Source organism: Hoplias malabaricus, chromosome 16 (genome assembly GCF_029633855.1).
Source record: "Hoplias malabaricus isolate fHopMal1 chromosome 16, fHopMal1.hap1, whole genome shotgun sequence".
Classification (NCBI taxonomy): domain Eukaryota; kingdom Metazoa; phylum Chordata; class Actinopteri; order Characiformes; family Erythrinidae; genus Hoplias; species Hoplias malabaricus.
In genome coordinates this window covers 19,272,233-19,299,588 of record NC_089815.1, presented here as the reverse complement: position 1 = coordinate 19,299,588, position 27,356 = coordinate 19,272,233, and the positions used below count along the sequence as shown (strand labels likewise).

Genomic DNA, 27,356 nt, shown 5'->3' with positions numbered 1-27,356 from the left:
TAAACACAGTAAAAACAAACCTGTTTGTCTCTCGTACTGATCTGAGGTAAATGCACAGTGATGTCTGTGTTCACTCAGGATAAAACAATAAATGAGTAAATAAAGAATACATTTATTTCTGTTTATTTGTAAAATACTTTCATATGAGTACTTGAGTTCCTGTTCAGAATCCCGTGAACTTATTGAACCTATTCCACAATGGCTATTATGATTTAAATGCTCTAATTTTATTTTGATGATCAGAGTTAATCTGTTTTTAAACAAATTTTATATGTGAATTTGGTGTTACATGAGGTCGGAGAAAAGAGAAACATGACAGACAAGGAGTGTGAGAGATGTTCCTGTTCCTTTAATCAATGCAAATTTAATAAAGTTGTATTAAAATTCTGCAAAGTCCATTGTAATTTTCGCATTTTGTGAGGAAATGTGAGTGATTCATTAAGAAAAAAACATTAGTCATTATTAACAATCAGCAATAATTGTAATAATCAGTATTATTAATATCAATAAACAAGAACAGTTGAAATGACAAAAATGTTCTAATAGTATGCAGTTTAAGCAAAAAAGGGCTATATGTTTAAATATTAGGAAAGAGGGAATTCTATGAGAGCGATTCAGCAATGTTCACATGCGGAGTCCCAAAGCCGAAATACACACGCTTGCTGCAGTTGAGTCATAAACAATGTCAGTGCACTGAGTTGTCATTCAAAAACTTATTAGCCAATGGGAAGACACCCCTGAGAATACTTGCCCACGCGTAAGGTTTGTGCCAAAAATGCTTGCAAACCTCAGGGATCAGACACAGAACTCAGAGAGCTCTCGCACACAAAACTCAGAGAACACCTTGTCTAAACTCCATAGAAAAGCAGTTTATTGAATGAGCAGCTGCACATCAGCTTAAGATTACCACTCACAATGCCAAGCATGGTTAGAGGTATATAAAGTCACCCAGTCGTAGGCTATGGATTAGTAAAACTGGATTCTCTAAACTGATGGAACTACATCAAATACAATGGGTTGGAATGATGTGATGTTTGTGATCAAGAACTAATCATGGAACTTCAGCAACTGATTTCACTAATGGCTCTTGTAGCTCAGTGCAATCATATTCTCAAAGAAATGTTCAGCATCTAGGATAAAGCTTTTGCATGTTACTACAATTATGATTATATACAATCTATATAGCACACCTGCAGCAAGGCTTGGGTTTGTGTCACCTGACTGAATCATTTAACCATATGTGAGGTTTCTGAGGCCACAGTGTGAGTATGGTTGTTTTTTTATAAGTAAATGACTCATTTCAAACCATGAGAAAATATGTTTGTGGTTAACTGCACTGACCCACCTGGTTATTTAAACTCGTCTTCTTCTTCAAAGAGAACACAAACCCTCCTTACTGCACCATGGCTCTCCTCTCTCTGCTCCTGCTGGCTGCTCTGCTGCCGAACCTCAGCCACTCTGGTAAGAGTCACTTACATATGCCATCCTTGTGTATACAGTTTGGTTTCAGGTTGTTTCATTGTCTGTTTAGACAGTAAATGTATATTTACCTCATTAAAACCTGAGCGGTATTAACTATGTTATAGATAATGTTGTAAGTTTTAAGAGTTTTGTCCAAGGTGTTTTGAGCAGTGTAGTTACAAGCAATCAAATCCTTCTGCATAGAAAGCAGTGGTCTTATTCACTACACTACACACTACAACACTTATTCATACATTGCAGATAGTGTCAGTCTGTTCTAATTTTAGGAACTGGTACATATCTCTGTGTTTCTACACTTATTATCCATATTATCAGCCCCACTAACCATACAGGTGCATTTGTACAAACTCAGTTTCCAGAAGTTGGGATGGACTTTTTGTAAAAAGTAATAAAAATAAGAATCTTCAATTTTTTAAATTCCACTAAACCTGTATTTAACTGACAAAGGCATGAAGAAGGATTTCTAAAGATTTCTCTGATCAGCTTGATTTTGTTTTGTAAATATATCCTTTTGAATGTGGTGCCTGCAACACACTCCACAAAATTAGAGTGAAAAGCTGACAGAAAATGTGTGTAACAATATTTGTAATATAATGCATGATAAGCAGGTAAATATAAAAGGTATAAAAGGCTTTAGTTCTCCCTCTGGGAAAGCTTGAATCCCTGGGCCAGACTCCCAACACTAAGCTACCACTGTAATATGACTAAACTGGTTTTATTCAGTTTTATTCAGTTACGCACATTTCACCAACCACCAGATGAAACAGACACAAAGGCAGCTGTTGATGATGTGTTACCAACTCTAAAGTCTGCATGAATTGTTTTTGAATTTGAATTATTTATACATTTTATTTTTACAATGAAAGTATAATTATAATCTCTTCACTTTCTCTCTTTCAGCTAGTGTTGATGTTGGAATAATAAATGGCACAGAGGCTAAACCCTACTCCAGACCCTATATGGTGTCTCTCCAAGTAAATGGGAGTCACATCTGTGGTGGATTCCTTGTGTCTGAGAAATTTGTGATGACGGCTGCACATTGCTGGAACAGGTAAGCTTTGTTTTTACAATAAAATGCTTTGGCATTTCTGTGCTGATTAGGGAAACATTCTTCTACACAGTTACAATATTAATAATTTATTTTATTTTTGAGTCCTTTCAGGTTTGTCCCAAATATTGTCCCAGAGCTTTGAATCTATAGCAATGAAAACCAAATAAGAATAAATCATAACTTGAGGTCTATGTACTGTTCTCACCCTAAATTAACCAGTGTAAATTGTTGTAATGTCTAGACTTGTGTGTCCTTGTCCCTGTCAGTCTTATTTCTAATCCATGTGTTCCTGGTTCATACACTTTTGTATGGCATGGTCAGTAACCATGGTGATCAATTGTTCCTATGTGTTGTGTCCCGTCCTGTGTGTTCTGTCTTGCATTGTGTTAGTGTTTTGTGGAAGTCTTTTTGTGAGATTTATGAATGTAGAATTAGTCTTTGGTTTTTAGACTAGTGTTGTTTTCTTTGTTTCTAAGCCTTGTTTCCTGCTTGTTTAAATATGGATGAATAAAAATCAAAAGCACTTGTGCATCCTGCCTCCTTGCCTGCATCATTATTACTAATCTGTCATTAAGGACCTACTCCAGTTACCTATTAGAAATATCATGTTTACTCCATATAGCAACAAAATGTTTATAAAAGCTCGTAACTGTGGAAAATACAATCAGGCTTAATGCCAATGATTCACAAACCAATGTCTGATCAGCAAAACAAGTAACTCCATAAAACATCATAAATCTTGAGGGCAGTTCAGAAGGGTGTCGGGTGTGGGGTTGGGGGTTTATGTTTGAGGCTGAAGGCCAGTTCATAGTATGACTTTACTAAAATATGCGGTAAATATTCTCATTTATCTTTTTTTTATGTATGTAAATACAAACCGGATTCCACAAAAAGTTGGGACACTAAACAAATTGTGAATAAAAACTGAATGCAATGACGTGGAGGTACCAACATCTAATATTTTATTCAGAATAGAACACAAATCACAGATCAAAAGTTTAAACTGAGAGAATGTATCATTTTAAGGGAAAAATATGTTGTTTCAAAATTTCATGGCATCAACAAATCCCAAAAAAGTTGGGACAAGGCCATTTTTTACCACTGTGTTGCATCCCCCCTTCTTCTTACAACACTCAACAGACATCTGGGGACAGAGGAGACCAGTTTGTCAAGTTTAGAAATAGGAATGCTCTCCCATTCATGTCTAATACAGGCCTCTAACTGTTCAATTGTCTTGGGCCTTCTGTGTCACACCTTCCTCTTTATGATGCGCCAAATGTTCTCTATAGGTGAAAGATCTGGACTGCAGGCTGGCCATTTCAGTACCCAGATCCTTCTCCTACGTAGCCATGATGTTGTGATTGCTGCAGAATGTGGTCTGGCATTATCTTGTTGAAAAATGCAGGGTCTTCCCTGAAAGAGATGACGTCTAGATGGGAGCATATGTTGTTCTAGAACCTGAACATAGTTATCTGCATTAATGGTGCCTTTCCAGACATGCAAGCTGCCCATGCCACAAGCACTCATGCAACCCCATACCATCAGTGATGCAGGCTTCTGAACGGAGCCTTGATAACAACTTGGGTTATCCTTGTCCTCTCTGGTCCGGATGACATGGTGTCCCAGTGTTCCATAAAGAACTTCAAATCGTGACTCATCTGACCACAGAACAGTCTTCCATTTTGCCACACTCCATTTTAAAAGACCCCTGGCCCAGTGCAAACGTCTGAGCTTGTGGAGCTTGCTTAGAAATGGCTTCCTTTTTGCACTGTAGAGTTTCAGCTGGCAACGGCGGATGGCACGGTGGATTGTGTTCACTGACAATGCTTTCTGGAAGTATTCCTGAGCCCATTCTGTTATTTCCTTGACAGTGGCATTCCTGTTTGAGGAGCAGTGAGGTTTAAGGGCCCAGAGATCACGAGCATCCAGTAGAGTTTTACGGCCTTGACCCTTACACACAGCAATTGTTCCAGATTCGCTGAATTGTTTGATGAGGTTATGCACGGTTGATAATGATAACTTAAAAGTCTTTGCTATTTTACACTGGGTAACACCATTCTGGTATTGCTGCACTATCTTTCTGCACAACAATGGTGGAATTGGTGATCCTCTTACCATCTTGGCTTCAGAGAGACACTGACACTCTGAGAAGCTCTTTTTATACCCAATCATGTTGTCGATTGACCTAATTAGTGTTAATTGGTCTTCCAGCTGTTCATTATATGCTCAATTTCCTTTTTCCAGCAACTTATTGCTACTCGTCCCAACTTTTTTGGGATTTGTTGACATTGTGAAATTTTAAATCAACATATTTTTCCTTTAAAATGTTACATTTTGTCATGGCCGTGCAGGGAGGACGAGGAGACGGACGTAAACGCAAGGAAGTTGTATTAAACATAGATAGACTCAAAATAAACACGGGTAGATACACAGAAACTAGATAAACTAAACTATGAATTAACCAGAGACAGAAAGTAGACAGCCATGAACTGGGGTAGACATGTGAGACACACAAAAGGGAGTAACACACATCTGCGCACACAACACCAGACAAGGGAGCACTGAAACAAAGGGACTATATAGGAAGGCAAACGTGGAACACCTGAAGACAATAATGAGACAGAGGCAGGACTAAGGTGGGACTGGGGCGGAGACAGGAACAACAACAAAACAAAGCCATGTGCAAAGAAAGGAAAACAGACTAAACGAGACGAGGGCGTGACACATTTACTCAGATTAAACTTTTGATCTGTCATCTATGTTCTTTTACGAATAAAATATTGACATTTTCCATCTCCACATCATTCAGTTTTTATTCACAATTTGTTTAATGTCCCAACTTTTTTGGAATCCGGTTTGTACATTTTCTTATATTCTTACTAATTATCCACCATGGAGCTCCCATTTAAATTAACTGTATTCAATCAGCCTCCTGGACCAGATTTTAGTAGAAAACCAAGGTTCCACTGTACAAGGAAAAACCTGCTGCCTTCCCCAGTGTCTTCTGGGTGAATACTGTAGAATTTTATGAATTAATCCACTACATAATAAACTCTTTCTCTGAACAGCGACCCTCCACTAACAGCAGTGTTGGGAGCCCATAACCTGAAAAACAGCAAAGACGGATCTATCAGGATGAAGGTGGAGACCTACACAGCTCATCCGCATTACAATCCCAGTACTCTTGACAATGATATCATGCTTTTAAAGGTAGATATATGCACTGAAACAATTGGTTATTGTGTAGTGGAGTATGGACCAAATATGAATACCAGATCGAAATGAAGAAATGAAAAGTTTTGGATTAAAACTTTTCCAGTCTGAATAGGACCTTTCCTCTGCGACCAAGTCACATTCCAGAGGACTGTCTGTGCCCGCGGGGGTCAAAGCCCCACACACACGCACACACATAAGCTGAAAACATCAAAGGACACTCTCAACACATGGCCCCAACAACACCCCCCTTTTCTCTTTTAACTAACAGGAACTGTCGAGATAACTAACTTTTATAATGCTCTTAAAGAGACAGGAACCTCAAACAAAGAAGAGAGCTTTTACGGCCGTCTATGACAAAGTGGCACCTCAATGTCCCTTATCTTTCACGGGGATCAACAGATGTTCAAACCAAAGTGACCTCGAGTGAACTCCCGTGAATCAACAGCCGAAGCACGGATCAACACCGACACCAAATGGACACTGGCGAAACTACGCCTCGCTCGTAATCGCTGGAAAACAATAGCGGAAAATAATCAAACTCTGATTATTTGTGTATTAAACCTATGTATTGATGTCACTTTCTGTACCCTCAGATGAATGCCTACCTCCTAATGAAATGTGTATATTGTGGACTGTTTTCTATCATGAAGAGAAATCCTACCTCTGAATAGGATTAAACGAACTAATATACTTTCCCAGCATAGCATCATAAATGGGACGTAAAGATGAAACCTTATGTAACTGTCTGATGTTAATAGTCCAATGTACTCATTGTTATATGTTGATAGCGGGTATAAGAATTTTGATATGAGAAATTCATATTCTCTATTTGAGAATCAATGATTCAAACTCCCTTCGACTCTCCCCCTAGCGAGAGTCACGTGAGACTGAACTCGCGTCCAATCAGAAAGAGGACGCCTCCCATTAGGGCGTGACCGCGCCAGCCTTGAAAATAGCAGCTCGACTGCTCACATCCAGTTCGAAGTTTTGAAGAGTTGCGAGGACTCTACAGAAGTAACGGACCACTGAAAAAGAGAGGACGCCGACGAGAAAACTTTGAACAACAAACACTCTCTCCTCCACGACGACGACGAAACAAAGGAAAAACTCAGAGACTTCATTTAAAGCTTACGAGAGACGTCTCGAAATTAGCTAAGAGTATGAAGTTTTACTAATACGTCGAGTAATTTGAATATCTTTCTTTTCTTTTAATCGTGTTTATGTCTTATAACCCAATCTAAGTTTAATCTCACAACTGATCGAAGCAGGTGAACTTATTCGTGGCCAGAGTAAGGAAACACTGCCGATACACCAGAAGTCTTAGAATAAGTGAGTTTATTGAAGCGGTTTCAGTTCTGGAGCTGCCATAACTAGCGAACCGCTCGTCCAAAACGTCCATATTTTGGACCCTCCCACTCCGGACCGAAGGCCGAAGAGAGGATCCTGCCGCCTGCGTCATCACACTCCGGGTACGCCCGAGACAACTCAATCAACGAAGAAAGACCTCCACGCTAAACCAGCCTGGATACTTCGGCGGTAAGAACCGCGAGACTAAGTGAGACGCCTCCATTCCCAGGACTTCAAAGAGCCTCTGCATCCAAACGAGTGGTGAAAATCGACGAAAAAGTAAGCTAAACTTATGCATTTCCAGAGCTGAAACCGAATTAAGTTCTTGATAAATTTTGTATTAATTAAACCTTAGCTAGTAACTTCAGTCACAAATTAAAAACGCCTAGCTCACCTTTAAGCTTGAATCAGTTCCCCCTGCCGGACACAGTGAGATTACAAGGTTGTGCTATGTTAATTAAATACTTCTCTTTATTAATAAAACTCTCATTATTTGAAATCACAGTGTGTGCAGTTTGTTCATTAGAATTTCTGAAAATCCTGAAGAACTCATTTAGCATGATTATTATTCATTCTCAAACTAATTATTAATGTTTTAATTGCTTAAACCAATTATAAATCTTAATTAATTTCATTAAGTCAAATATCAGAGGTTGGAGGAGTTTGAATAAAGTCAAGGCTATAAAACAAATTATAAAATTATATGTATGTATTTGTGGTGTACCTTACTACACTACATATACAACCATTATTATAAATTTTTGGCGCCCACGCGAGGCAGGAAAAAGGCTTTTTAATGAACAAAACTGAAAAACACTGAAACAATCAGCTTGGGTTTATGAAATACTTTCCGCTGTTTGTGTTGCTGAATAACGATTGAGATTCAAAGCTTGATGTGGGTAATTTCGTGTTGTGTTTGTTACTGCTGAAAAAACTGTTCTGTGATATATACCGGTTAGAAAATAAGCTTGGTTGTTTTTGAAAGAGCGCGGCTCTGCGCCATTTTGCATGCATTAAATTGAGGCCTTGGGCACGTCTAAATAGCGCGAAACCCCGCTTTTAAGACTTTGCCTTCGGTTCGACCCCTTGGCCGTGAATCCCGGCGAGAGACCACCGAACCGAATACCCCCGTTCGTTTTAAACTGGGTCGCTACCAGCGTTAATAACGAGATCGCGCGCTAGGCGATTGGGAGGTTATTAAACAGCCGAAAATACGGCTTTTGTGAAGAGCGGTCTGCTCTTGTCAGCTGTTCCTGTTAGACTGAACTCGTATTCAGAAAAGGAGCGAACCCCTTTGAAGGGGCGGAGCTGAAACTAAGGAGGGAAATTCAAAACGCCCCCAAAACAGAGGAAGACAAATTCCCTCTTGTGGTATAAGTGCGTAATTGCAGGGAAAAATACTTCATAACTAGCGTCTATTGAAGCGTGTCCTCCCGTGCTCCTCCTTGTGGTCAAGTGGTGCTACCCTTGACGTTTGATTCCCGTACACCCTCTAGTGGTTGGGAGGTTGTCCGCCGAGACAACATAAGTGTTTAGCAGCCCTCTGGTGTTTAAAAGTTGTCATTACAGATGAAATTCTTTTAAAATACCTTAGTGTAAAATCTCTGTTCCCCTTTTAAATTGTTATTTTTATTTTTGATAGAGTATCTGAGCGTTTAAAATCTTTATCCCATTTTAGATTTTAATCTGATAACGCCCTCTAGTGTTGAAACTTCCCGCTACAGTGGAAGTTCCCACTTGTGTTACTGTGTCTGCTGGTGCCGTGTTGATTGGGATTCCCACCAGCGCCGACTGGTGTCCATTGCTGCTATTGCATTGTAACTTGCTTGTCGCCCTCTGGTGTCCTAGTCTGGTATTACAATTTAAGTTCAACTTAAATACTGAAGCTCGCTGTTGCCATTCAGACTTACCTTCAGTACCCTCTGGTGGAGAAAACTTGCTATTGCAATTGAAATTGTCGACCAGTTCACACTGATAAGACCTGGTATCACAGCTCTAGTGGCTGTCTCTAAACTCTGCACATCTGAATAATTACAAGTAAAGGCTTGGAAGCATAATAAGTTGATACAACTACAGCAGACAGTGTGCAGTAATTAGAGATTGACACTTTAACTTGATACCAGATCACAAACGCAGTTAAAAGAGAGAGTCTTTTAATCTTGCTATTCTTAATAATTCTTTAATTCGGAAAATTCTTTTACTTTCATAATTCCTTAATTGGAAATTATATGTAGGAAAAAATTTCACTTAATTTAAAATTCTTTAATCCAAATTTTTTCGACAATTCTTTAATTCAAAATTTTTAATAATTTTAATTATTGAAAAAAAAAAAAAAAAAAAAAAAAAATTTAAAATTTTTTTTTTCCTCTCTTCTTGTATTCACTTGCGTATAGCAACTTTCACTCCACCCTCTTCTACTAACAGACTTCCCTTAGAGACTCACAAGTGAACTCTAACACCATACATACTGGCAGTTACTCTTAGAGCACTCGGTACAGGTGAATTTAGTTCAGATTTAGTTAGAAAAGGGATTAACGGAATTAACCCTAACTAAATAGAAGTAAGTTACACCTCGCAGTTAAAACACAGCTAACATGGCAGAAGGGACTTTTTCTTCGGAAGTATATGTAGAAGGTTTGTGGGATGAGGCATTCTCTGTTCTGACCAGCATCACCAGTGATGTGATGCCTGGACTCGCAGAAACTGTGCAGAAAACCTCACAGGCCCATCGTGACCACATGGTGGCTAAGTGGGTAGAGAACCACTTAACCGACATCCTCAAGGGCAAGCCCCTAACTGAGGCATTAGGTCAAATAGCCCTCCTCGCTGTAGTACAGCTCAGAGCCAGCGAACGTGAGCTTGACGTATCACGGCGACAGCAGGCAAAGGTAGAGGCAGAGTTAAGTCGACTTCAAAGCGAAATAGCTGAAGGGAACACGCTGCCCCAGGTCACACCCGATGTGCCACCTAGTGCCGCTACAGAAAGACAAGGCCAGCAGGAAGATAGTGAGGATCAGGAACCAGACTCAGGGACCGTAACCTTTAGAGCTGCTGCAGCACCTCCTCTGGTATCAACGGGTATTTCCCCTTCCCCTGTGTCTCCTGTCAGTCGTCCCTTACAACGCCCTGCTAGACCCAGAGCACTGCAACCCAGTGTCTGGTCCCCTCAACCTTTACCCTCTCACGGTCCCTCATACAAGGACCTAGATAAAATCGCGCGTAATATAACCCGCTTTGATCCCAAACCTGACGGTTCTAATGATATCTTTTCCTACCTAAAAGATATTGACTTTTACCTCCAAAGGTTCCCCGGGATCACCATAGATGACAGACTATATGTGATCAAACTGACCTCCAACCGAGACATCAGTAACTTCATTGAACGTCAGCCAGACTATGTAAAAGCGCGATATGATGTGCTGTGCCAAGCCTTGGAGGAAGAATTCTCCAATCACCTGTCACAGACCGGACTGGCCGCTGCTTTGAATATAAAACAGCAACGCCAGGAATCCCCTCAGCAATATTATAACCGACTCAGACAGGCGTACTTCGGACCTAGAAATGACTCCGGAATGGAGGAAGAGTTAAATTTCAAGTCACTATTTATCCAAAACCTCCATCCCCACACCAGTCATCAGTTGGGAGTCTCAGCTTGCCCTCGCACCCTGTCTAGCAGACAGCTGCGTGATTTAGCACTCAGAGGTTTCCTAAAATCCCAACAAATTCCCAACAGGCGGTCCGAAACACCCCAAGTCTTTAATGTCGACTCCCACTCCTCACATTTAGAGTTAGAAGGTGCCACCCAGGCCGATCCACAAAGATCCACCCTGGACCCTTCCTCCACTCCGTGGACCGGTGAGGGCCCGAAACCTCATCCGCCCTCACACCAATACAAGCGCTACCCTCCTCGCAGGCCAGACAGAAATCACGACAAAGATTTCTGGAACCCTCGGGACAGGGCGGGGTATGGTCGTAACTATTACCCTGTAGAAAACGGCGGTGCGGGCCGTGGAAAACCATCACATCCCCATAAGGGATATGAGCGAACAGCTCCGAACCAGCTTTCTAATTCCTATAGAGAAAAGAAAGAGAAATACTGGTATCAAAATAAAGAAAATCACGCTAAAGACAAGCTTAAAGACAAGGAACTCAGCTCTAAGGAGTTAGAGGACATCCGCCGAATGCTTGTAATGATTTGCAAAGAGAAAAAGAAAAGACCTGACGTTCTTTCTATCACCTCTTCGCGGTCTAACCCAAAGCCATCCTCTAACACCCCAGAAATGTTAGAAAGTTATGTAGGAGAAGTGACAAGCGAAGCTCCGTCTTCTAGCGCACCGTGCAATCTCCTCGTGACCCAAACAAACACCGAAAACCCGATGATACAGGGGGGTGACTCGCAACCACCCTCCAGTGCTGTTTTAGTTGTTCAGTTAGACGGTAAAGAAGGTTTAACGCCAAATGACCCTTCAGTCATTGAAGGCGACACACCCGTCCGACAATTCATGGGACACTTAACTGAGAAAGGGGTTGCACGCAAATTCTACTTGTCCACCATTGTGGAGAGAAGGCTAGTACATGAGGCCCTGTTGGACACTGCATCAGATGTCACGCTCATGTCTTCCGCCTTATTCCACCAGGTTCGAGCCATTGCGCGGCGTGAAAATCGCGAGATACAGCTCCAAAACTGTTCTCTTAAAATTCAGCCGTATTCACATGCAGGCCTCACTATCCAGTCTATGGCACTAATACACTTAGCCATTGGACCAATGACCTTAGTGCATCCAGTCCATGTGTCTCCTCTCGAAACAATTCCCTTCCTCATCGGCAAAGATCTCCTTAATCGCTTCGAACCACTGATTGACTTCAAAAGGTCAAAGATCTGGGCACAAGTGCGTGAGCCTTTACCCATCTGCACCCCACACCACCGGGAAGCTCAGTGTTGCCGCCTCGAAATCCGGCCTGAATCAATAGGAGATCCACCAAGTCAGATCCCTCACTTCGAGGAAGAGGAAACTGAGCCCATGGCGGCCACACCAGAGACAGCAGTCTCTCCCTGGCCCCCTAGTGCCATGTTAGAACAACGGAACACATTCCTATGCACTTTCACACAGCCGTCCACAACAGACGCTCCAGGCCTTCCCATCGTGAATGGTCTCACAATGCAGGACTATCATGTAGACAATGCAGTTCTGGCTCTATGGACCGACCAGTCCGCCATAAGCCAAACCCTCTTTAACACTCTGCGCCTCACTCAACCAAATATTCCTTTGGTGAGCAGTCCTTGTCGCTTTCCTCTTAACCTGACATCAAAAGCAATGTCACCCACTGATGGAATTTGCGCTTTAACCGTCCAGTGGAACAAAAGGGTAATCACTCATTATTTCTTAGTCGTCCCTAACTTGCCGCACGACGTTTACATTGGAAGTGACTTCTTGGTGCGCCTCGACGTCCACGTAGACACCCTCAATAGTGTACTGTGGTCTTTGACTGATGTTTCAACGGAAACCTGGTCCTCCGATCTCAGCAACCTAGGCTCAGGACAAACTATTCCCGAGGTATGTCAGGTCACTAACCAAGGTTCACTTGTGGTACCTGCGAACGCAGCAAATGTACCCATCCGCTTAGTCATGCGACCTGGCCAACACTTAAGCCACGCGCATGCACTTTTCCAACCGTCACCTCAGTTCTTCGAACTAGGCCTCACCCTCGAAGCCACACCTTTGGTGGAGACGCGAGCAAGATCCACCTATCTATTCGTACGGAACGAAACCACTCAACCCTTAACAATCCCTCACTCATCTCCTCTGGGTTGGTTAGTCAGTACGAAATTCCATGACTTCGAGTTGCGAATTCCGATCATAGGACCAATGCCTGAATCCCTGCTTCTTGATCATGCAGAATCAAAGGTGTTCTACACTCATCCGACACGAGCTGTTGCTCTCTTCTCAGCTCTGGACATGAGTAACGACGCCATTTGCAGGATAGATCTCGCTGACGACAATCAAATGACGATCACGGTTCTTTCCATAGATTCATCCCCGGAATCCTCCCGGGAACCATCTCTTCTTCCCGAAGCGGGAGAAAACACTTCAAATCCACGTACTTCGAAAGAACTATCTGACTCCGAATTTCGTATCCAAGTCGAACAAGTTCTAAAGGAGGCCGACGCCCTCCAAAGCAAAGAAGAACGTGAGAAACTCTGTGAAGTGCTCCTTAAATATCAAAAATCTTTTTCCAAAGATTCAACGGACTGTGGTCTCACTGACATTCATTCAGTACGTATTCCCACTCGTCCAGGAGCACCACCCACGTTTGTCCGCCAATACAAAATTCCGTTGGCATCCTATGAACCGGTACAAGAAATCATTGATGACTTGCTGGAGAAGGGCATAATTCGACCCTGTAACAGCACGTACTCGGCACCATTATGGCCCGTCATAAAACCAAATGGTAAATGGCGCTTAACCATCGACTATCGGAAACTAAATCAACAAGTTCCCTTGTCTCGATGGCCGATGACACAATTGGAGCAAGAACTTCCCTCGGTCCGAAACGCTAAATACTTTTCCACCATCGATGTAGCCTCTGGCTTCTGGACCATCCCGGTGCAAGCAGAAGACCAACACAAGCTCGCTTTCACTTTCGCAAACCGACAGTACACATTCACTCGGTGCCCTTTTGGATATGCCAACTCACCCGCGGAGTTTAATATTTTCTTAAACAAAGCATGCCCTGATGCCCGCGAGCGAGGCACCCTCATATATGTGGACGACATACTCATGCGTAACCACTCCCTACAGGCACACATTGACGAGATTGATCATGTTCTTGACCAGCTTACAACAGCAGGTGCGAAAATATCACTCTCCAAATGTCAGTGGTGCAGAACAAAAGTGAATTACGTCGGTCTGCTCGTAAGCACTGATGGTGTTGAACCACAAGTGAGTCGAGTGCAAGGGGTAACAAACCTCGCAGCACCCACCAATCTTAAGGAACTCCGCAGTTTCTTAGGAGTATGCAACTACTCACGACAATTCATAGAGAACTACGCGGACCTAGCTCGTCCACTTTATGACCTCCTGAAAAAGGACACTCCGTTCACCTGGGGCGAAGCCCAGGAACACGCCATGCAGGCACTAAAATCGAAACTGTGCACGGCTCCATGCCTTGCCTATCCTGACAGTAGCAAAGAATTCTACCTAGAAGTAGGGTTCTCGAACCACTGTCTCAGCTCCGGTCTGTATCAATTACACGACAGAGACAAACGTGTCATAGCCTATGCTAGTAAAACTATGCTGGCTGCCGAAAACAAATACAGTGACTGCGAAAAAGCACTACTAGCAACAGTGTGGGCAGTCAAACATTTCTCCAACTACCTAGGTGGTCAGAAGGTGATTGTTGAAACTCATCATCAACCAGTCACTTTCCTAAACAGCCAACGAATTCGAGAGGGTGTAGTAACTAACGCTCGAGTAGCATCATGGCTAATGGCTCTCCAAAGCTTTGACTTAGAGGTGCGTTACGCGCAAAACTACAAGAGCCCCCTAGGCACAGGCCTTGCCTCCTGCAGGCGATGCGAAGGAGACATGCCTTCCCAAGTGCCACAAACTCTAGAAACCCTCTTACCTACCGTGGCTAACCACCACTATTTTGATCCTAACACATGCAAAGACCTTGTCACTGCATATGTAGATGGTTGTTCGTTCCGCCGAGAACACACCCTGATGGCAGGGGTGGGTATTATCGGAATAAACGGATGGCCTCACGAACCCCTAAGTTTCAAATTGGGTGCTCAGTCCTCCCAATATGCTGAAATAGCAGGAATTCTCATCACAATCCAGTCTGCGGTCCAGAAAAGCGTAAAAACGTTGGTGATCTGCACAGACTCCAACTACGCACGCCTAAGCTTCACATGCCACTTGAGACTGTGGAAAACCAACAACTACACCACGTCAAACAAAAAGCCAGTTAAACACAAAGAGCTTTTCGCGGCATGCGAACACTTGGTAGACACGCATGACCTGCAGATCTACTGGAAGAAAGTGAAAGGTCACTCCCGAGTCCCGGGAAATGACAAAGAATTCAATGATCAAGCAGATAGCTTAGCCAAGCAAGGGGCCCGCGAAGGCACATTGTGGACATTCGATCCCTCCCTTTTTCCAAACCCACCCGACATCGAAGTCCTAGCTGTCACACGGTCTCGAACTGTAACAAAGGCGTCGCCTGACAATGCCAAAACTACCATTGTCTCTATTAACCCTGCTTTTTCGGACGCTGACTTAGTTACTCTCCAAGCTCGAGACCCATCCATTTCGAAAATGCTTAGCCATGTCTCTGACCCATCTACTAATCCCATTGCAGCACAAGATCTTGACACCATACCAGGCCTTAAAGACCTATACGGCGCCAAAGCGTCCCTCCAAGTCGTCAAAGGCTTGCTAGTTCATGCCACTGACTCGCACACTTCACCTACGTTCGTGGTTCCTCAGTGCCACAGGGGGGTGATGCTGATGCACGCCCATGACTCCCCATCTGCGGGACACAAAGGGGTCAAAGCAACACACCATGCGCTCAGGCAGGTGGCATATTGGCCCCACATGGTAAAAGATGTGGCTGACTACATTAAAGGCTGTCTGGTATGTTGCCAATTTCAACCCTCGAATCCTCTTCATAGAGCCCCCTTGCAAAAGAAAGGAGTATCCTTCCCTTGGTCAAACCTCCAGATAGACTGGGTTGGACCACTCACTCGAACAGTAAGAGGTAACAAGTACTTCCTCACAGTCACGTGTGCATTCACTAAATGGGTAGAATGCCTCCCCGCACCGAATGACACAGCGCTAACCACTGCATACTTACTGATGAACCATGTCTTCTCACGGTTTGGCCTACCCAGCCGTGTCGACTCTGACAGAGGGACACATTTCACGGCTGAGGTCATGCAGCAGCTCTGGCAACTCTTAGGAGTAAAAGCCAGCCTTCACATTAGCTACCATCCTCAAAGCTCAGGTCAGGTAGAACGAGCCAACCGAACTGTTGTTAGCATACTGAAAAAGTACGTAGCAGCAAACCAACGAGACTGGGATGTCAAACTCCCCCTCGTACTGATGGCCATACGGGCGACCCCACACGACGCGGTCGGGGTCTCACCCTTTGAGTTGATGACAGGGAGACAAATGACTCTGCCTCTACATCTGTTATATCAGCCAGGTGAAGCTAGCATAGCCGTAGCCTACACCACTCATCAGTATATGGAGGACCTGCAGAAACACCTCAAAGCTACTTTCGCCTTTGCCCAGCAGAAACTGGAAAGAAGTGCAGAAGGTCGCAAAGCGTACTACGATCACAAAGCATCCCACGATGAACTCCAAATAGGGGACAAAGTATGGTACTACATCTTTGTCCAACCTGTTGGAAGGTCGCGAAAAACAGGGGGGAATTTGGCCCGCAAATTCCTACCCCGATGGTCCGGTCCCTATAAGATAACAGACAAACTGTCCCCCGTTGTTTACAGGATCAAAATAAACAAAGCTCGGGGCAGTACCGAATTCAAATGGGTCCACCGCAACCAAATCCGACCACACACAACCCCCATGGGACTTGTAGGGGATACTAATGCTTGTGTTAGATCATAAACGACAGAACCAAAGGCAGGAAGGGTGTTAGTTAACAAACAACTATAACCTTCTACTCACACCTTAGTTCTCCTATCCCTTTTCCCTTTTTCTCTCACTCTTTAGCAGGCAACGAGCTTCTAACCAGACTGAGGACACTCAGGGTGCAAGACCCTAGTCCCTCATCGTCAATTATTGTAGAGTGCTTACCCTAGGAAATTTTTATCAAAAAGGGGGGTATCGTGAAAATTTTTATAATTTATCTAAACGACTCGCCGTAAATACCCTAAATCTAACCATGAGCATCTCTTCCGGTAGGATGGCCCCGCTGCTCATTCTCCTGATCGTCGGCTCCCTAGGAACCGCCGTGCTCCCTGAAGTGATTGAACCAGGTCCTGACTCAGGAATAATACTGAAAGACCAGCCGGGACTGCTAATCACTAATTGCCGCCTCCATACCCAGAGAGTATTTGTACGGTTGAATCCCGCCGAAGCGTGTAGCAAAAACCTACCGATAACCACGCTGCAGACTGGCCGGAATGGAGTTAGATGGACTGAGGAAGCTATCAGCCATGCTGAAGCCGACGTAACTCACATGCTCCGCCAGCTACAAAAGTTTACCGTAACGCAATCAGAACTAAATGGTTTTAATAAACGACCTAAACGCTTCATAGGCGGATTACTAATGGCAGCTGCAACTGTGGGATCACTACTGAGTCTCGGAACGTCCGCCGTCAATGCCGTCAATGTAGCCACTGTTAAACGTCAAGTAGGGGAATTGCAAGCGGAAATTCCGAACATTAAAACCCAATTAGACAAACAGCAGCAGCACCTGCAAACCATTGGGCAAACCCTACGTGGCACCGTCGTAGTGCTCAACGCTCACAGTGTCGCTTTGAACAAAACGCTCCAGACGGTTAACTCCATGCTTTCAGTAGTACAACTTGACCTTGCCCACATCCAGCTTGTGAATATGTTATTGTCTGATATGCTACAAGAAATCAGCTCCTCTGTAGATAGCCTAGCCATGGGGAGAATCCCTCCCTACCTGGTGCCCCTATCCTTAGTACAGGAGATTTTATCCACAGCAACTCGAGAAGTAGTTACTGATCTCCAGGCCCACCTAGCCTATACCTTAGGTAGCGCCATCCCAATTTATGTTAATCCTCAAGACCGAGAATTAGCATTCATTATTAACCTTCCCATAATGGCGCCTGAAAACATATACCGTTTGAAAGATGTTGTCAACGTTGGTTTCTGGCAAGATTCTGCCTACGTTCGTGTGAAAACAACATCTCTTGTAGCATACCAAGACGATAACCCTGACCTATATCTGGTACCCAATTTGCTTATGTGCACACTCACTAAAGACATTCACTACTTGTGCCCTAGCAAACCTTTCATTCGTGACAGCGCAAATGGGATCTGTGGCCTTAAGCCTATGATGAGTAATACTCAATGCCCGGTAGTCGTCACGCCCCGACGTTTGGTAACCAGTACTCAAGCTGAAATTGTTGGAAATCGTTGGTTGGTTAACACCCCCTTTAGAGAGGCCCTACTAACCTATGATCAACATGACACCTCAGAAAGGGTACTCCTTCCTAGCCAAACCTTCTGGGTAGACGTCCCCGTAAACGCAATCTTACATGTAGGAGACCTGGCCCTGTATCACCTAAACCCTGACCAATATGAGAGCGACATAGAAATCTCAGAGTTCTTCTCTAAACACACCATCGAGCTAGATACTAAAACCCTAACTCGCCTAGAATATGAGGGAACCCAAGTCATTGACCTAACCCCCATAGATAACACTCTTAGAGAACTATCGTCTCAACCCCTATGGCCAGTTCAGCCTGTCACCTATGCATGGTCCACCCCGGACACCTTACTAGTTACCCTGGTAGGATTAGGATATCTTCTGACCTTTGGTATAGCTTGGTTCTATTTCAAACGCACTCGAGCCCTCCAGAGCAGATTAGAAACTTGGTCTAATAAAATGGTCAAATTCGTTAGACATAAGAGAGCCCAGAGAGGTGAACCCCCAAGTTTTAGATATGAAGCCGAAGGCCATGTCGAAGAATCAGCTCTCGAGGTTGCGTTTGAACAAGACCTACCCCTAAATAATTAGGATCCCTTCAGCACGCAAACATACACATTCCATATACACCCATACACTAATAGGAATACATCAGCTCTGGAAATGTGTTTGAATATGCTTGCTGACCTCACCTTCCTCCACAGCAAAAGTTCTTTTCAGCTCCATGATCCCTGACGAACCATAAAACTGAAAAGAAAGGGGGGAATGTAGTGGAGTATGGACCAAATATGAATACCAGATCGAAATGAAGAAATGAAAAGTTTTGGATTAAAACTTTTCCAGTCTGAATAGGACCTTTCCTCTGCGACCAAGTCACATTCCAGAGGACTGTCTGTGCCCGCGGGGGTCAAAGCCCCACACACACGCACACACATAAGCTGAAAACATCAAAGGACACTCTCAACACATGGCCCCAACAACACCCCCCTTTTCTCTTTTAACTAACAGGAACTGTCGAGATAACTAACTTTTATAATGCTCTTAAAGAGACAGGAACCTCAAACAAAGAAGAGAGCTTTTACGGCCGTCTATGACAAAGTGGCACCTCAATGTCCCTTATCTTTCACGGGGATCAACAGATGTTCAAACCAAAGTGACCTCGAGTGAACTCCCGTGAATCAACAGCCGAAGCATGGATCAACAGCGACACCAAATGGACACTGGCGAAACTACGCCTCGCTCGGAATCGCTGGAAAACAATAGCGGAAAATAATCAAACTCTGATTATTTGTGTATTAAACCTATGTATTGATGTCACTTTCTGTACCCTCAGATGAATGCCTACCTCCTAATGAAATGTGTATATTGTGGACTGTTTTCTATCATGAAGAGAAATCCTACCTCTGAATAGGATTAAACGAACTAATATACTTTCCCAGCATAGCATCATAAATGGGACGTAAAGATGAAACCTTATGTAACTGTCTGATGTTAATAGTCCAATGTACTCATTGTTATATGTTGATAGCGGGTATAAGAATTTTGATATGAGAAATTCATATTCTTTATGTGAGACTCAATGATTCAAACTCCCTTCGACTCTCCCCCTAGCGAGAGTCACGTGAGACTGAACTCGCGTCCAATCAGAAAGAGGACGCCTCCCATTAGGGCGTGACCGCGCCAGCCTTGAAAATAGCAGCTCGACTGCTCACATCCAGTTCGAAGTTTTGAAGAGTTGCGAGGACTCTACAGAAGTAACGGACCACTGAAAAAGAGAGGACGCCGACGAGAAAACTTTGAACAACAAACACTCTCTCCTCCACGACGACGACGAAACAAAGGAAAAACTCAGAGACTTCATTTAAAGCTTACGAGAGACGTCTCGAAATTAGCTAAGAGTATGAAGTTTTACTAATACGTCGAGTAATTTGAATATCTTTCTTTTCTTTTAATCGTGTTTATGTCTTATAACCCAATCTAAGTTTAATCTCACAACTGATCGAAGTAGGTGAACTTATTCGTGGCCAGAGTAAGGAAACACTGCCGATACACCAGAAGTCTTAGAATAAGTGAGTTTATTGAAGCGGTTTCAGTTCTGGAGCTGCCATAACTAGCGAACCGCTCGTCCAAAACGTCCATATTTTGGACCCTCCCACTCCGGACCGAAGGCCGAAGAGAGGATCCTGCCGCCTGCGTCATCACATTCCGGGTACGCCCGAGACAACTCAATCAACGAAGAAAGACCTCCACGCTAAACCAGCCTGGATACTTCGGCGGTAAGAACCGCGAGACTAAGTGAGACGCCTCCATTCCCAGGACTTCAAAGAGCCTCTGCATCCAAACGAGTGGTGAAAATCGACGAAAAAGTAAGCTAAACTTATGCATTTCCAGAGCTGAAACCGAATTAAGTTCTTGATAAATTTTGTATTAATTAAACCTTAGCTAGTAACTTCAGTCACAAATTAAAAACGCCTAGCTCACCTTTAAGCTTGAATCAGTTCCCCCTGCCGGACACAGTGAGATTACAAGGTTGTGCTATGTTAATTAAATACTTCTCTTTATTAATAAAACTCTCATTATTTGAAATCACAGTGTGTGCAGTTTGTTCATTAGAATTTCTGAAAATCCTGAAGAACTCATTTAGCATGATTATTATTCATTCTCAAACTAATTATTAATGTTTTAATTGCTTAAACCAATTATAAATCTTAATTAATTTCATTAAGTCAAATATCAGAGGTTGGAGGAGTTTGAATAAAGTCAAGGCTATAAAACAAATTATAAAATTATATGTATGTATTTGTGGTGTACCTTACTACACTACAATTGCTCTACTCTAAGTGTACTGATCTGTCTAGTGGCTTGAAAAAAAAAATTCTATATATCAGAGAACATGTCTCTCATGCTCCCAGCCTTCAGAACATGAACATGATCAGTTTTGTGCAAGAGGTAAACAGTTTAATTTAGTAGCAGTTCGGATATATTCAGCCATGTCCAGACAGCGCAGTACACTCGAAGACCTTGGCTCATTAAGATACAGAATCATTGTAAATCCCACTCAGTCAATGAATCACTATTTATTTGTGTGCACAGACATTGAGACAGTTGCAATGTAATTTTTAAACTTTCTGACATTGCTACAGCTAAAGAAAACTGTACCACTTGGCCCAAGAATCACAGCTATTCCCATCCCCAAAAAAGAGGAGGACATCCCAGTTGGTACCAAGTGCAGTGTAGCTGGATGGGGACAAACCGGTGACAATAAGTCCACAAGTAACCGTCTGATGGAAACAAGTATCACAGTCACAGATTGTAAGAAGTATGATGCACTTAAACAGCGAGTGTGTGCAGTTCATCCAGGAGGAGTGTGCAAGGTAAGTAAAAATGACTGATAAATGTGTTTCTTGTTTTGATCTGACTTAGATTATTAGCTAAACTTATTTCACTATTGTCAGAGTATAACTTCTACTTGTTTTCCACACCTTCTGAGCTAGTGCTGGTCTCAAGGCTATTCTGAGCATGTTTTGTTGAAAACCATTTCCTGTAACTGGCACTTGTAAAATGTGTGCTAATGATTTTTGTGAATGTTTATATGAATTTCTAGGAACTCAACGAATGAAAATCAACTTTATAACTTTCCTTATAACTGTAATCCCTAAACCTAACCCTAACCCTAAGACCGCTCTGTCAGAACTAGGTCCAGACATGAAATGGTTCACTTGCATTGACTTGGCTAACACATTTTTCTGTATTCCGTTGGCGGAACACTGCAGAGATATATGTGCATTCACACACAAAGGCATACAATACAGATACACTAGATTACCTCAAGGTTTTGCTCTGTCTCCAGGATTGTTTAATCAGGCCCTGAGGCGGAGTCTGGACTCATGCCAACTGCCAGAAGGCTCCTTATTGATACAATATGTTGATAATATTGCTTTGGCGGCTAAAACACTGGAAATCTGCCTTGAAGCAACCAAGGCGGTTCTTCAATGCTTAGCAGACGCGGGGTACAAAGTATCCAAACAGAAATTACAGTGCTGCTGATCTAGGGTTACTTTCTTAGGGAGAGTAGTAACACAGGGTTCCACGGGCATGTCCACCACACACCGGTCCGCTATACTGTCACACACAAAACCAGAAATGGTGAAAGACATGTTAGCATTTTTAGGACTGACTGGCTACAGCAGACAATACATTCCTGACTTTGTCGGACGTACACAACCTCTTAGAGACATGGTGAAATCTCTAGGGATGAGAAATTTGTCTGGTAAGCTCACTTGGACAGTGGAGTCAGAACAGGCGTTTATAGATGTTAAACAAGCCTTATCTGCTGCAGTTGACTTAACCAGACCTGACTATTCACTACCTTTTTACATGGATGTTTCGGAAACAGACACTGTGATAAATGGTGTACTGTTTCAGAAAAAGGGGGAAGGTAGAGCAGTACTAATGTATTTAAGTGTCCCATTGGACCTTATAGAAAGGAGACAACCACAGTGCACAAGACATGTAGCAGGACTGACTAAATTAGTTCAGAAAACAGCACATCTGGTAGCAGGATACCCATTGCGCATTCTAACCACACACGGAGTAGTAGCGTACATAAACTCACAGATGTTCACACTCACTCCATTGCGACAGAGACGCATTCACAAAGCATTGACTGCACCCAACATCACCTACACACACGAAGGAGTCAACATGGCAGATGGGGTGCTGGAATGTCCACCACATGAGTGTGAGGAACAGGTAGAAAGGCAAGGAAAAGTAAGACCAGACTTACAAGCCACACCCATTCCAGGGTCATGGAATTTATGGACAGATAGGTGTGGGTACAGGGCAGATACAGGTGAAGTCAGAGCAGGATACACAGTAGTTCAGGAAGCAAAGGGGGAAACATATGAGTTTCAGACAGTTATAGCAGAGGAGGTGAAACAACTAGCAGTAATTTCAGCACTAGAAGTGGCAGAAGGAAGGGACGTCACTATTTATAGTGATTCAGTGTACGTAGTAACAGCTGCGCATGTAGACATTCCACATTGGAAGCAGGTTGGATATGTCACAAGCGCAGGGAAACCAGTCAAACACAAAACAGAACTGATGCGATTAGAAGCAGCTATACACAAACCAAATAAGGTAGCGATTGTGAAGTGTAAAGGACATCAAAAGGGAGACACAATAATAAACAGAGGGAATGAAGCTGCAGATGAGGCAGCAAAAAGAGTAGCAGGATACACGGAACCCAACAACATGCTTGTGTTGGACTCCAGTGTACCCTGGGAACCGATTCCCACAGGACAAGAGCTTAGACACATACAGGATCAGGCAAGTCCAGAAGAAAAGTCAGTATGGCTAGCAAAGGGGGCTAGCCCAAACAGTCAGGTGTGGATGTCACAAGAAGGACAAGTAGTTTTACCAATGTCACTAGCAGAAGCAGTTTTAGAAGAAGCACACACAGTGGCGCACGTAGGAAGATGACAGACACTGGAAAATCTAAAACAATGCTGGCACCCATACATGTCAGCATTAGTGGTTGATTACATCACTAAATGTCAGATTTGTAACACACAGAACGTAGCAAAAGCATTTAAACTAGCTCCAGGAAGGTTTCCATTGCCAGATTGTCATGGACATGAGATTCAAATGGATTATACAGATATGATTGACCCCATTAGGAGATATAGATATCTCCTGGTCGTTGTAAATCGATTCTCGGGGTGGGTAGAGGCAGTCCCCACTCTGAGGGAAGATGCAAAATCAGTCTGTAAGTTTCTGATTAATTGTTGGATTCTAGTCCTAGGAAAAAATTTTCAGATAACGGGAGTCATTTCACGAGCAAAACACTGCAGTGGGTGGAGCAGTCGTTGGGGCTGCGCCATAGCTATGGTTGTGTGTATCATCCTGCCTCACAAGGTCAGGTGGAGAGGATGAATCAAAATCTGAAATCCAAATTAGCTAAGATTACACTGACCACGGGCATGAATTGGCTAGATGCCCTACCAATTGCCCTGATCAGTATTCGGAGTTCTATTAATAGAAGCACAGGCTTCTCCCCATTTGAACTGGTCAGAGGCGTAGCATTCCCAGGCCCAAAAACAAGACTGAGTCCTGATGTGGGCTCGCCTGGGACGAACACAGATGAGTATCGTCAACTGTTTTTGAAACTAAAATCAGTGTGTGAGGAACTATCTGTGCAGGTACGGAGAAACAGAGGAGGAGACGAGGAGCATGAGATACCTCCCGAGGTGGCCGTGGCTCCATGGGTGTATCTGAGAGCCATCGAGCGAAAGTGGTCAGAACCTCGCTGGACAGGCCCATTCCAGGTGACAGAGAGAACCAGCCACGCGGTACGACTCAAGGGTAAAGGCAGCTCATGGTACCACCTGTCTCAGTGCAAGCCAGCACTGTCACCAGAGGAGCACCAGACGCAGAAGCAAGCATCTAATTAGTAACAAGTGCCAGCTGGACACTCTGCGAATGACAGGTGTCACCGGAGAGCTGTCTGAAGCTCTTGAAGATCCAGAACACATTATTATTTTCTTTACAGGTTGTCGTGGACTCTTCTTCTTTACAGGTTGCTTGGACTTTTAATTTTTTTTTCCTTCTCCTTTCCTTGCAGGTTGAACTTTCTAAACAAATTGTAAAAAAAAAAAAAAAAAAAAAAAAAAAAAAAACGCACCCTGTAACTTTAAACACTTACACATATAGAGTATAGATAATATTTTATTAAGTATAAGGAAACTTAGTGGGGAAACACATTGATTGTTTAATAATGGCTTGGTATGGAAAAAGGGGGTGGGACAGGACAAAATACAGACCATTACCAACCAGTACTTCCTCCAGATATTCCGATATGGCTCCAGGTAACCATAACCATTACTCTATTGAGTATAATGATAATAACACTGGCCATTGTCTCCACGCAGGAACAATTAACAACGGTAGAGGGAACAGTTGTCAATATTTCAGCGATCGTACGCCCGGCAAATGCGACAATTAAAGACCCGACATCACAGCTAAACAGAACCAAACGATCAACCATCTCCCAGCCTAAATCAAAATGCATCAGACGCTGGGGAGGTATAGAATTAGACTATTATTGGGGTGAGACAACCGCATGGACAGTGAACTTATGTGAAGTGGTTAAATGTGGTACAAATCAGCTGGGGCATAAGGGGGAGCCGGTGTATTTGTGTTGGTCTCGTGACAACAATATTAAATGTAATCAAAACACCGACCAAGCAGCTTATAAGGCTAGACCCTGTAACAAATGGGAAGATGTGATGAGGTCAACACATGTTAATTGGAATCCGACTACACGTTGGGCGACTCGTGAACGGGAGAAATGGGAAAAACTTAACATACAGAGGGATAATGGTCAAATAACCAATTTGATAACTATTGCATTGGGGTGGCAAGCCGACCCTAATGGGGAAAAGTCTTCAGCATTTTTCATAGGGGTCGGGGTAGATGTAAGTGGTAATGACCCTGTGGGATGGATTAAGGTCAGAGTTAGAAATAGACCAACAGCCGACACCGTTGAGGACACAAAAAACATGACAGAAAACAGTGGGGGGAATCAGTCTATATTGGGAACAGATTATTCTACATGGACAACTGAACAAATCGTAAAATTAAGCACAGGGTTTGAAGGGAGTAACTTATGGATTAGATGGATAAATGCGCAAGCCAGAGAAGCTAACATGGACGGGTGCATAGCATGTGCGGCAGCCAGACCAACATTGTTTTTAGGTCCAGCCCCATTATTCCCGAGGGAAGACCCAATAGGGTTTAAGTGTATGATTAACTTAACATATATGGCTAATCCCACTAATTGTACTGCCTTGGTAAATATTTTTCCAGTGATAGCAAACAACATCGGCTCAGGGCCATTCAAGATTCCTGAATCAGGTAACTTCACTTGTTTTAACCATACAGCAGGTGACGAGACACGGAGTGCTAAACACTTAGGTAACATAAATCCTAAATGGTGCCACACTATATTCAATCATGACTCCGGTAACTCTATAGGGCCATGGGCTAGAGCAGGACTGTATTATTATTGCGGAGGGTTAACTTTATTGCTAAGACTACCCACGGATAATCACGGCCTCTGTGCTATGGTCAGATTAATTTCCCCAATCACTATGTATGGCATGCACAAACCCACTCCTAATCACAATAGGCCTAGAAGATCAGGTGACTATGACTTTGATTTAACTAAAACACTCCCACTTATTTAGATGCGATAGGAATTCCCCGCGGAGTGCCAGACGAACATAAATTGGTAGATCAGATAGCGGCCGGATGGGAAAGTATTTTCATTTGGATCACACCAAACAAGAACGTTGATAGAATTAATTACGTAAATTACCAAGTAATGAGACTGGCTAACATTACTGGAGCAGCAATAACTGGTTTATCAGAACAACTATCTGCAACTTCACTAATGACCATACAAAATCGTATAGCTTTAGATATGGTACTAGCTAATCAGGGTGGCGTTTGTCATATGTTCGGAGATGTATGCTGTACTGTAATTCCAAATAATATGGCCCCAGATGGAAAGGTATGACTAAAGCCTTAACAGCCCTAAAATCCCTGTCTAGAGAGATGGCAGAAAACACGGGAGTAGATAATCCAATCACTAAGTGGCTAGAGAAAACTTTTGGAAAATGGAAAGGCGTGTTCATATCTATGGCTTCAGCCGTAGCGGTATTCGCCGCTATTCTAGTCACGTGCGGATGCTGCTGTGTACCCTGTATTAGGTCCCTGATAGAGAGAACAATAACACGTATGATGGAGGGCAAAGATCCTCCACCACCATATATGTTACCCATGTTGGAGTGTGAGGAAGAGCAGGAGGAATTACTGTTGTAGAACAAGTAGTCTGGGAGATAACAAACAGGGAAATAATGTTACTTCCTCCTGTTGGCATGGTTAAAATTTTGGCCGCCTGGGGCAGAAGGGGCTAGTGGGAGAATTTTTCCTGTCAAAAAATTGGTTGGTTGGCTGCCCGAGAGGTTTTCGCTCTCACAGGTTAAACACGTCAAAAACATGTTCAAGGACCTAGAGTGTGATGACGTGTCCCAAGACACTGGGAATTGTT

The 27,356-nt window shown here is 43.2% G+C and overlaps 1 protein-coding gene across 1 annotated transcript; it reads left to right on the top strand.

Moving 5' to 3' along the window:
- Positions 1-1,382: 1,382 nt before the first annotated feature.
- Positions 1,383-6,172, top strand: LOC136671673 (cathepsin G-like). The gene is made up of 3 exons (XM_066647447.1): positions 1,383-1,461; positions 2,383-2,533; positions 5,602-6,172. Exons 1-3 carry the CDS (start codon positions 1,404-1,406, stop codon positions 5,816-5,818), a joined length of 426 nt encoding a protein of 141 aa, XP_066503544.1. The 5' UTR covers positions 1,383-1,403; the 3' UTR covers positions 5,819-6,172.
- Positions 6,173-27,356: the final 21,184 nt, after the last annotated feature.

Coding starts and splice junctions, on each gene's coding strand:
- LOC136671673 (XM_066647447.1), top strand. CDS start 1,404: ATGGCTCTCCTCTCTCTGCTCCTGCTGGCTGCTCTGCTGCCGAACCTC. Junction 1,462..2,382: donor GCCGAACCTCAGCCACTCTG/GTAAGAGTCACT, acceptor TCTCTCTTTCAG/CTAGTGTTGATGTTGGAATA. Junction 2,534..5,601: donor GCTGCACATTGCTGGAACAG/GTAAGCTTTGTT, acceptor TTCTCTGAACAG/CGACCCTCCACTAACAGCAG.